We start from the raw sequence: 12915 nt of genomic DNA, 5'->3' as shown, positions 1-12915 counted from the left end.
AATATGTTCTCTGCAAATTCATGTTTTATATTCTATTAATATAAAAGTCTTAGTTTTATACTGCACAGTCTTAAAGGCCTAATATGATACATGGCTCAGCCACATTAGAAGGTGATATGAAATAAGCCAGGTGTGTAGCCTCTCCTTTTGTCATGTCACCACTTCCCATTGAAATATTTCTTTATTATTTGGCCCGATGTTGCCTTAATCACATGCTGCTGCCCTCTGTACTTCAACAATACAATACTTTATTTTACCTCAGTCGATAGTGTTATATATACTCTTGGTGCACGGCATATTGTACACAAAGTTGGTGGTGAGGCTGCTCTACTAAATGTTTTCCTTAGTGTTGAGATTTCAATCTTGAAACAATTACTTTTGCACTCATGTGTTTCGTGCTGTACCGAACAAAGAATATGAATAATTTTCTGTGCTTCTGTTTGGAAAAACCTTGTTTACCCATCATGATGAAAGTTCGACATTAGAAATGTACTTCCTTTGCACACGGCCACTTTGCTTTTGTTCACAGTTGTGTTCAAGCCACTGGATTTAATCCTTTATTTTTATTGTTTCACAGGTTGAGGCCATCCTGGTCAACATCTTTGGTGGAATCGTCAACTGTGCCATCATTGCCAACGGCATCACCAAGGCTTGTCGAGAGCTGGAGCTGAAGGTGCCGCTGGTGGTCAGGCTTGAAGGTAGAAATGGGCTCTCTCTATCACACACACACACACACACACCCACAAAGAAATCTAGGTTTAGCCTGTCTGACCCTCTTAGCAAGCCAGGCTCCCACTGACACTCACCATTACACAATGCGCATCATCTCCCTTGGAGACATGGGCCGTTGACCTCCATTTAGCCCGAATTGAAAGGACTTGAGCTTGATGAGGATTTGATGATGCTGGATAATGACACTGGCCTTAAAGCTACTATCTGAAACCAAGTTCACACCTCCAGCCCTTGTCACTCGTCTTGACGACCGTTGTGCCTTCAGATGACGTACATCTTAAGGTAGAGCAGGGGTGTCCAAACTACGGCCCGCGGGCCAACTGCGGCCCGCTACAAATTCTAAAAACATAATGGAATATGGCCCACACATGAAACTTGCACTTAATGCTGCATTCACACCAAAAGCGAAGCAAATATTTTGCGCGTCTAGTTTACATGTAAAGTCAATGCACAGACGCGAATATTCGCGAGTAGATGCGAACTCGAGCCTGCGGCGTGAATCAGGTGTGAAATATTCAATCAGCGGAGCTTCTCCTCCTGTCACTCTGTCATCGATCAGCCAATCAGCGTTGAGCTTCTCCTCCTGTCACTCTGTCATCAGTGAAAGGAACAGCTCCTTCCTATCTCCAGGCCTTGGTCAAGCCCTACACCCCCGCCCGACCACTTCGCTCTGCTGCCTCGGGCGATTGGTTGCCCCGTCGCTCAGAGGTCCCTGCGGCCGATCCACCCGGTCACAGCTTTTTTCTGTCCTGGCCCCTCAGTGGTGGAATGAACTCCCCACTGACGTCAGGACAGCAGAGTCGCTGCCCATCTTTAGGCGCAGGCTGAAAACTCACCTCTTCAAGAAGTACTACCCTGAGCCTTCCTCGTAGCACTTATTGCACTCGTATTAGTTGTTGCACTTACTGTATTCGTATCAGTTCGCTGCACTTATTGAATTCGTATTTGTTTACTGCACTTATCCTATTTGTAGTAGTTTGTAGCACTTATTATATTCGTATTAGTCTGTTGCAATTATTGTTCTCGTAGTAATTTGCCTCTGCACTATACTTTTGCTCTGGTTTATGCTTTTAGATGCTTGTTTAAGAAAGGAGATGCACTTATGACTTCTGGTGACTAGTAGTTCTCTTGAATACCTATGTTGAATACACTTCCTGTAAGTCGCTTTGGATAAAAGCGTCTGCTAAATGACTGTAATGTAATGTAATGTAATGTCATCGATCCGAGCTCCGTTCACAAAACAGGCATTTTAAAAGTGATTTCCTTCTCCTCCTGCAGAGAGAACTAACAAAACATGAATTCTGACTTTTTACAAACCACCATCATTATATTGTTATTTCAGCGTCCCTTTTTGTACATTTATTGCAATTAAATCACAGTAAAATTGTTTATTTTCGGTTCATACGGCTCGAATAAATCCACAGATGATGTTATGAACTCAGACAAGACGGCGTTTAGTTTCCCAGGATATCTGGGACTGCCACAACAAGTATAAAGCAGAAATAGTATTTATTTATTGCATGGTTGATGGTGAAATAAATGGATTTGTTGACAGAGGTTTCCATGGAGATAAGCCCCGCCCCCTCACCTCTAGTGAGTGGCCCAGCCTTTCGTATATTTTTCTATATGTGGCCCTCAGTGAAAAAAGTTTGGACACCCCTGAGGTAGAGGTAACCAGCATCTCCAACAGTCTATGGTCTCAAAAATCTGTATTTGAAAAAAACAAACAAACAGTGTTAGCACCGTAGTCACAACCTATATGGTCCCTATCTCCAACTTCAATGAAGTAAACCATACAAACACTAACAAATGACTGATAATAAAGCTAGTTATATCTCATTTTTAATATATTTATTTACCATTTTTATAAGTGACAAATGTATATGTCATCTCTTTGTAGTGTAATTGGTAAAAAATCAAGTGCTGCATGATTTAAAGCACCTATTTTCCTTCTTGTTTTAAACTTTGGAGCCATTGTATTATTGCTGCTGTGCTCTCCGGAGCCTATCCATCTTCATTGTGGCCCAGTGTCCCAGTAAGAACAGCAGTGCATTTCTCATACGTGTCACATTGTGCCGCACCCGTCATTAGCACCAGCCAGAATAACAGTAGAGATGGCACTGATTGGCTCACCTTTCACCTGTATATGCTAATGAAACCTGCGCAGTTCTGTATGTGTGTGTGGGATGGCAGCGGTGACTCCCGGAGGCGCAGGGGCCAGTTGGTGGTTAGCTTAATTGTCAAGATCCCGCTGAGTGGTGTGTCCAGAGCAGAGAGCAGGTGTGTGTGTGTGTGTGTGTGTGTGTGTGTGTGTGTGTGTGTGTGTGTGTGTGTGTGTGTGTGTGTGTGTGTGTGTGTGTGTGTGTGTGTGTGTGTGTGTGTGTGTGTGTGTGTGTGTGTGTGTGTGTGTGTGTGTGTGTGTTAGTTAGCACTTCATACTGTATGCCCTCACACACTCAGCTAATATGGTTTGTAGGTCAGGGCACGTAGGCTGTTTCTAGAACCCAACTGTGCATCGAGGCACAACAGTGCATTATAGACATGGCTGTTCAGAGTGTGAGTGGAAATTGTTAGGCATACACTAAGAAAAGCATAATGATCACCATCCCTTAAGAATTTGTTTTCAATATTTTCCCCCTGAAAACAAGCAAATGAAATTTAGGTCTGTAAGTTAGGGACTTTTTTTGTCTTTACCCCTGAACCAAAACTGAAGCTTTCACAAGGACAGATGTGTGGCTTAAACTTCAATCCCACAATTTACCACTGCACACAAATTTAATTTGCACAATTTCAACAATCTTCATGTTGCCGATTGACCATGTGGCTGATGATTGAGCACAAAACTCCTGAAATGCGTCACCACAGAAGCGACTACATTGGCATAGTATCAAAACAGACCCCTTAATTAGTCACCACTTATTTATCCTACTACACCATGTAATGCAACCTGACTCACAAACAGGCTGAGTCCAGAAGGTCACTGCTGGCGGTTGGGCCGACCACGTTTTCCTGGCCCGGGCCTAATCCAAGCTTTAGCTGCGGGTCATTACATCCTGGGCCGCAGTCTTGTGGAGAAGATTGGTTCAGAATCAATCAGCTCAGCTCACTAGGCTGACCGCTGGGCAGTGAGAGCGGCCCAGCGCTCTTCAACGGGATCAGAATGGATTAACTGGCACACTTTTAATTGGGAAGGCTCTTTTTAAAAGGCCTGGGTTGATTACATTGGTGGAGAGTTATGTATTCCCAAATGTGGAGGAGAAGGGCCATGCTGATATGGTTGAATTAGTTGATAGAGTTGCTTGAATTATGGGCTGATAGAGAGTCAAACTAACACACACCCAGTTTGTGGGTACAATATAAACACTTTTATTCATACATTGTGAATGAATGCAAAAGAATCAGCACAGAATGTATACACACACACACACACACATCACACACATGTTTAAGGTATTGAAAAGAAGAGATACATGACAAAGTACTGTACTGCCCCCTACGGCCACACTGTGAACATATTGCTCTGTGAGGATGCTATCTGCCACAATGGGGGGATCCCCTTGAATAGTCCTCAGGGTCCAAGAAAGAAAGGTGACTGCATTCGCTTAACTCTGTTCCTTAGGCTATTGATTTACTGAGCAGTTCCCCAGCTGTCTCTCAAACAGTGGTGGCTATTTTCTCCTTAAAAGGTGATCCGGCAATATTTCTCTCATTTAAATAAAAAGAGATGCAAGGTCAAAGAGTATGGTTGGAATGACCCTCTCAGTCCCGACGGTATCATCATAGCTTAAATAGCCATCTGCTGGAACTAATGCACACAAAAACAGGTATCATGTACATATATACACACACACACACACACACACACACACACACACACACACACACACACACACACACACACACACACAGATATACCGAACATAAAAGAGCAGACACTGGCTCGTTTTTACACTGATCTGACATTCTGCTTTTTTAGCCTTTGAAATCTATACATTTATTTATCTATACAGTTAAACAATTACCAATGTTTTCTTACTTTCATATATTGTGCATCTTATTCTTACTCTTTGCTTCCCAAAAAGGCACCAGACAAGAGCTGGAAAGGTAATGAGATTAAATGCTGTACAGTTGCTTCAGTTACCCGAAAAAAACGAATACTGTGATGGTTTTTGTTAATACAATGAGGTTCAACATGACTGGAAAATCTGAATGACTAGATGCATTTATATATAACATGAACTGTCAGTGTCAGATATGCTCTGTTAATCTAATATACTAAGCTATAGTGTTTGTGTCTCTCTGAAACAAGATTCTAGACAACATCAGAAACATGAGAACTTTGATTAATGACTGGCTAGCACATCAAAGGAAAAGCATCTGCACTGTTCAGGACTATCTCTCTCAGCGTTCAAATGAGAAGCATTTGATGTTTGACACACAGGATGAAGGTGGGAGGAGCAGGCCTCATCCATTTTTGGCTGAAGGGAGAAATCCAACTGTTTGGTGCTGAATATTTTGAGGATTAACAATCAAAGTTAGAACAAGTATGATGACATTAAGTGATGAAAGAAAAATGTTTTTAAACCAGTTTTTCAAGTTAACTGGGCAAGACACCAAGCCAAGGTATTTTTTCCGTGCTTGCAGTGACAAAAAATCGATGAAATGCTATAGTGTCTGTTATTTTTTTCCTCTCTTTATATATATATATATATATATATATATATATATATATATATATATATATATATACTTCTTGCAGCTTGTATGTTACAGTCACCAACCCATGGTGTTCAGAGGATGAGGACTACTCTCATTGTTAATAAGATATTCCTTTTTTTCTTTTAATGTAGCCAGGGCATATTAATTTAGAGCGGTGAACACACAGTTTAACTTGAACTACTAAATAGGTGTCAGAATTATTTGTTTGTGAAAGCAACACAAATATTAAGCTGATTATTTTTTTATGTACCTTTTTGTGTTGTCAAAAAAGCTATAGAAAAACAAACTGTTGCACAGGCTATGGAACTTTTCTGAATACCGGCCGGAGTGGCGAAACGTGATAATTTGGATCATTTTGATGAAAACACATCACAGTATGAAAATAAATTGTGTAAATAATAAGATTAATGACAGTAGAATTATTGTGCAGGCTGGCTCGTTGTCACCTGTCATGGCTTACTGGGAGCAATTGTTAATGTAATTAGTAAAACTTGTGCTTTTTTCGCTATGGCAAGGCAAAATGTTCATGAAAAAGGCCTATGGTAAGTGCTATGACAAAGCGTCACACGTAGCACAAGGAGAAAAGAGTCATAGAGTCAGCAAACTGTCTCACTAATGTCCCAGGATTTAGTTAAAGTTTGCCAACATTAGTCACCGCTATCCATACCACAGCAAGTAGGGCCGCTACAACAAAACCTCTTCAGTGTATTAAATCGAGCTAAAGACTGGGACATTTTCTACAACAGTCACAAGAAATTTTGCACATTGGTGAAATGTGTTGTTTGGAGTGGTAATTATTTAGATGGGAAAATACTTAAAGGAGCTGTATTTAACATTCAGAGCATGAAAATAGCAGCACACAACTATTATCTATGTAAAGATAAGGTGGACTAGTGTCTATCTGAGCAGAGAATGAAGTCACACTCCTCCTTCTCCTTGCTTTGTTGACATAGGCGGGCAAGGCACGTGTACAGTTAGCTCATATTTGTGCATGTGAGCGTGCCCCACTGGTTGGCTCACGGCCACTGCTCTCATAAAGAGGTTACAGCTGATGTCTCGACAGACAGCGTCGTCGCGGAAGCGTAGCACACATCCTCCTTAAGTTAATCAGTGTCAGCTCTTTCAGATATCTCGCCTTAGTTTGCACTGTTGGTGCTGTTAGCACCGTTAGCTATGAGCCGCCGGCGTGCCGTCGAAATGTTGAGAACAGCTGAGAGGCGATAGACATTCTTGTCGACGATCTTGCACCTTTAAAAGCTTTATTTTTTTGGCTTGAACAGTGTGTTCAAACATTTTAAACAGTGTGTTAACTTATGTTGTTATTATTAGTCATTATCTCCATGAGATGATTGTCATCCACAATCAAACATCAAAACATCAATTTCACTAATTCTTCCATGCATTATGCAGGCATACATACATCTCTTTTTTATATTTATATGTGTTGGTGTAGTGTACATTACATTACATTACAGTCATTTAGCAGACGCTTTTATCCAAAGCGACTTACAGTCAGTAGTATATTACATATCATTCACCCGTTCACACATGATGACAGGCTACCATCAAGGTGCCACCATCAGACTCTAACTAACATTCATGCAACATCCAGTCCACACCGATGGCAAGCCTTCGGGAGCAACTTGGGGTTAAGTGTCTTGCCCAAGGACACATCGACTGCCGAAGCCGGGTATCGAACCACCGACCCTCTGATTGGAGAACTACCTTGCTCTCCACTACGCCACAGCCGCCTGTACTGTATTTATGTATTTTTGAAATGTTATATTACACTAATTTTAAAAAGATGTTTGTTAAAAAAAATAAAAAAACAGAACGGAAAGAAATTTCCAGTAATTAACTGTCATTGGCAGAGATGAATAACCGCCTAAAACCCTGGAGATTGTGTAAATCAATTTCTGCTATGGGGCAGTAAAAAAATATATATATTTTGTCTTTTCAGTTAATCTCATGATATTTCACTTTAAAATTAAATAATTTCTTTGTTTGAGTGCATTACATTACTGTATGTGTCTGGGTCCAGGCTGTGAGTAGATCTCTGGCAGCACCTAGTGGCTGCAGGTGAACACACACATTCATATACTAAGCATACTCTGCAAACACAGATGCACACACACCTTGTGGTGCTGTTTCCAGCTGGGCTCCATCCTTTCCTCTGCTGCTGTGAGCTAGCATTGCTCCCTACTGCTCACAGTGGAACTGCAGTCCGATCTCTCTCTCTCACACACACACACACACTCACACACACACACACACACACACACACACACACACACACACACACACACACACGCATATGCAGAGGAAGACCCACGTCAAAGCATGACTCTTATTTCTCACTCCCACAGATGTGTTATCCCCCCCTCACACATTACAAGGATAACACAGGTAGCACAGATGCAGTGTCTTAACAATGCCGCCACACTATTGCCTCTCATGAATAATTATGGTTTGAAAATTGCAGAAGTGCATGTGTTGTTTACTTTATTTCAGTGTTATATACACTTTCCATAGGGATATTTGTCTTTTCAGAGTATTTCTTGCATTATGTATTATATGCTGTGGGCACATATGGCTGCTTCCGCCGGAGGTTTATCTCATGTCGTTTCAACTTTGTTGTGCTGCAACTTTGTTTTAATCATCCGATCATTATCAGTATGATAATACGGATCTGTCAGTCCCAATGAAGGTCAGGGGTCAGCCTATTGAATGTAAAGCATTCAGTAACAATATACCTATGAGCGACAGCATTTAGACTATAGATTTGTCGGTGGACACACACAGAGAGATAATATTCCATGCTTCAGTTTTTGATGAGAAAATGACTTGGGACACCCAATCCTTTGTTTATGTGCCAGAGCAAGGTCTCTTCCTGCTTGTATTCTAATTAATTACATCACAAAATTGATTGTTTAGAGTGTGAGCCTGCAAAAAAAAAGTGTTTGGAATGACTTATTACCTAGCCGGACAAAAGAGATGAAATATTAGGCGTTAAGTGGCGCTGGTAATAGAATTCTTCATGAAAGGTCTATTGATCAGGGTGGCTGGGCCTCCAGAGAATTCACATATCATGCAGTCTTAATTACACGCCAGCCAGGAGAGCTAAGGTCAACCTGTAAGCGTCTGAGCATGCACACACTCACACACATACACACATACACACACACACACACACACACACACACACACACACACACACACACACACACACACACACACACACACACACACAGTGCCATAACACACATTTTGTCCAGAGCGAATGCAGAGGGACACCAATGCAAATAATAATTAGCAGCTAATTTTACATCAGATATTTGAATACCACACATACAGTAAATACTGTACTCTTATGTAAGACTGCAACTGATTATTATTAGCAATATGGATTCCACTGCAGATTATTTTCTCTTTTAATCATTTGGTCATTTCAATGTTAAATGTTTTGTCTGACCAATGGTCCAAAACCTAAAAAGATTCAGTTTACTATCAAACTGGAAAAATACTTACATTTGACAAACTGGAACCAGTGATGTTTTTCTAATTGTGCTCTAAAAAATGACATAAACGATCAACTGATCATCAAGAAAATTATTACTTATTAACTTTCTGTCAATTGACTAATTGTTGCAGCATACTTGTAGGGCATAATCTATATCAATATGTAAATGCATGGGGTATAGTCTTCAGTTTTGAAAAATGGTGCTTGATTGGTAGAAAGGTTGTTATTTGATACACTAAGCACAAAGTAGTCAGATTACATTATGTTGTTTGACTTCTTCAATGGTGCAGTATATGAAGACCAAATGATTATTTGAAATAAGATGTCTTTATGGATCCCCTGGAGGTATTCAGGTGTTGCAAATACATAAAGACAGAAGTAATCACAGATGAAGAAGATATTTTTAAATAAGAACTGAAATAAAAATACCAAGAAAAATGAATTGGATGTGTTTCAGAAAAAAATGAATTCCAAGAGCAGACAGAGTAGAGAATTGTCAATACCAGATCAGACAGTTTCTGCAAATGGCCTTTTCTTTGCCATCATGTCTCCATGTGTGAAATCAGTAAATGCCACAGAAACAGCTGGCTCTTGTTGTTTTAGCAGCGTGGGTGATTGTGCCTCATTTGACCTTTGTGCTCTAATGCCCTCGCTCTCTCCATCTCATTCGCTCCCTCTTTTCATCATCGTCCTCTCCCTCTCGGTGTCCTTCCGTCCACTGCGGTGCCCCCTGCTCTGTGTTGTGACAGGCTTGTCAGGCTCGTGTTTGGCTGTGTGGCAGTGTGCTGCGCTGGGAGGCAGCCAGTTTAGTGTGTGGAGCCTTGGGGCTGCGGAGAGTGTCTCCGGGTGTCTCTCCATCTCTGTGTCTGGTTGGTTGGGGGTCTACCGGGGCATGGACGCCACCGTATCACCCAACACCTGCTACCCCTGACCTCGCTGCAGCCGGGGAACACACACACACACACACACACACACACACACACACACACACACACACAAATTGTCCTCTTGCCTCACTGACAGTGTTCACAGAAAAATTCTACCACCGTTCACCCATAACTCCACCCATCTGTCATCAGGTGCATTGATTCCTCCAAAGGAACTCCTTGTCTTTCACACAGTGTGTTTTTTTTACATCAGTGCAGATGGCTCATCGGGTTCAACCTTGTTAAGCCGTTTTTTTGTCACTGTTGTTGTTGCCTGTTGTAACAGTGTTTTCCCTTTGTCTTCTAGGGACCAACGTCCATGAGGCGAAGAGGATTCTGAGCGAGAGCGGCCTGCCCATCACAGCAGCAGAGAACCTGGATGACGCTGCCAAGAAAGCAGTGGCCGCCATCAAGAAATAGAAAAACTCTCAGTGTAACTTCACCACACTCTGTCCACTTATCATCATCATTCATCACCGTGAGCCTTTTCTTACACATGCAGACCTCCAGGACCTCAAGCCTTCTGCTCACATAGGCCTTTACTGTTTTTTAGTTTTAACACCAGCTTCCCAAAAATACTTTCCCTGCCAGCTGTGTCGTCATGAAAAAAAATAAAAATAAAGTGTTAATTAGCAGATTTAACCTTTTTCTTAATTTGTAAATCACTCTTTAATTTTGAAGGTTTCCCAAAATAATCTCGTCCTGGAATATCATACACCTTTAGTGACCCCCGTCAGAAAATTGGAAAGAGATCTAACACTTTGTGCATTCCATTTTCAAAGGCGATAGACGCCGCTTTCTCTCAGCATTGTGTGGCATTTGTGTGGAATATTAGTTAAGAGAGATTTTTAGCTCCATGGTCTTTAAAGGTACAGTATGTCTGAAAACCTGCTGTTGTGAAATCACTAAAACAGCTGTTACGAAATGGCAGCATCACAGCGAGCAGTTAACTTTGGATAAATCTCTCTGTTTTCTTAGTGACAAACAAATCCCTTAATCCATCCAATGCCTTATCTGTGTGTCAAATGAGGTGGATGAAGTACTCACGCTGTGAATATTGTACATCATGTCTTAACTGTGAAGTGCTCTAGGGCAAACAGTGCGTTAACTGCTTTAATCTGTGCCTATTTCATTAAGACTAAAGGGGTTTGTAAACTATCTTGCCAACTCCTACCAGAGTTCTTTCATACAGAGGAGTTGAGAAAACAGAATCAAGAAAACAATTGTACTTAGCTTTTTTATAATCATGAATGTATATTAAAGGGAAACCTTGAAGACAGTGTCAAAACTGTGTATATAATTTGAGAAATTAAAAAAGAATATTTCAACACTAAGGTCTGGTTTATTTTTTCACCTAACATTAGAGTATCCTGGCGGTAAAGACAGAAGACGATGGAAAGTAAGTTACACGGCATAATCAAAATCTACTAATTCTTCTGCTTTTTACAGGAGAGAGCAAATTTAAAGAATAAATGTGATGGCATGGGGGAAAGCAGACACTCGGCAGTTTGTAAGGTTTCGTTCCTTTTTGCCCAAATTCATTGACTACATCAGCAAAGAAACACACAGTCGAGCAGTGAGATAGCCTTTGAATATACAGTAGGTGCTTATTCCAAATAAATTCCATGTTCTCTTTGCCAACATTGCTCCTGCATTATGCCATACATTTTTGCTTTAGATGAACTGGCTATATGTTTAGTCTGAGGGTCACATAGCCTAATAGGTTTTGTTTCAGACTAAAGAAGTATACTGTTAATTTTGTAGTAGTGTAAAAAAAGTTTGACAATGGACCGAGGTTTCCATTAACTTGCTCAAATGTGCTAAAACATGCAATACAGCCCATTATATACGAATTTAAACTATTTTCCACTCTGGCTTGCTTTTCTTCTGTGTATTGGTACACACACACACACACACAAACACACACACTTAAACTCCTTAAATCACACACCTTCAGTCCTTTAATGAAACTCAAGTGTAGGTCGTCCCAAGAGAGATTTGAGAGGAGAGACTGTCCTTCATAGGCCCTGTGTGAGCACCACAGAGAGACAGAGAGTTGACTGAGACCTATTCCTGTCAGACACACTGACTGCGTGATGGATTATCTGTCAGGCAATCTGAGAGGAAGCCCAGACACACAGGATCGACTAACACCTCCATGAAAGACACACACACGAAGCGTTTCTTTCCTCCTCCTGTATGCACCAGAAGGTTTTGTCTGACAAGAACACCCCGAAGAAACTAAGTCTCAAACTGGAACCGCCTTTAAAACACTAGGAACTAGTTTTCTAGTCAAGAGGACTCCAGTTGGGGGCCTTCTTGTAATTGTGGCGGTTACTATACAACTTTGCTTTTCCATATAGTTAGAAATGACATGCTGTGTATTAACTGCCAACCTTGACCCAAAGTGGAGAGGGGTATTGAGTGAAATTGTTGCCTTCCAATTATAATTCATTTTTTATTTTCTAATTTTACGAGTCCCTATCACCAAGAGTCATCTCAAGACACAAAGTCGAGGTCTGTGTCTCTGTGCTGCACCGTGCCAGCAAGCCAAGCCGTAGAAATGGGCTGAAGGGTTCAATAATTGCCTTATTTCATGCTCTTCCCTCAGTGTGTCAGAAATATCCCTGCTGATAGATTGGACGGAGGAATTTAAGGCTTGTTAGAGAGGGCTTCTCGGGGCCCTGATATTGTTTAATTCGGTGTCAAGCTGGAGGTCACAACGAAATATGCACACTGATTTACTTGGCAAAATTAGTGCCGCTCCTTCATATAAATATAGATGAGGGGGAAAGAAGCTTTGGAGGTCAACCTGAGGACTTCATGTCGCCCGCTGCCGTTAACTCTGCTAATACCTCTGGAGGTGTGAGTGGGGGGGTCGTTGTTTTAAAAGACCCTTTGGGCGGGCTGCTCCTTTAATTAAGCTGAATTAATATGCCAGGGGAGTTTTATTTTTCACCCTTAGTGGCTCACTTTATTTGTCTCTGTAATTGTCTATTTTGCTTTCTCAAAACGTGG

The 12915-nt window shown here is 41.2% G+C and overlaps 1 protein-coding gene across 1 annotated transcript in view; it reads left to right on the top strand.

Annotated features, from left to right (window-relative positions):
• Nucleotides 1-11227, top strand: part of suclg2 (succinate-CoA ligase GDP-forming subunit beta) — a 92639-nt gene extending 81412 nt beyond the window's left edge. Inside the window, exons 10-11 of the mRNA XM_054616804.1 lie at nt 578-698; nt 10205-11227. Coding sequence (XP_054472779.1) covers nt 578-698; nt 10205-10317 — 234 coding nt within the window. The 3' untranslated portion in view covers nt 10318-11227. The remainder of the gene's footprint in view (nt 1-577; nt 699-10204) is intronic.
• The last annotated feature ends 1688 nt before the right edge of the window (nt 11228-12915 follow it).

This window comes from Anoplopoma fimbria, chromosome 17 (genome assembly GCF_027596085.1).
Source record: "Anoplopoma fimbria isolate UVic2021 breed Golden Eagle Sablefish chromosome 17, Afim_UVic_2022, whole genome shotgun sequence".
Lineage (NCBI taxonomy): Eukaryota > Metazoa > Chordata > Actinopteri > Perciformes > Anoplopomatidae > Anoplopoma > Anoplopoma fimbria.
The sequence above is the reverse complement of the archived record's forward strand: the minus strand, read 5'-3'. Positions and strand labels throughout refer to the sequence as shown.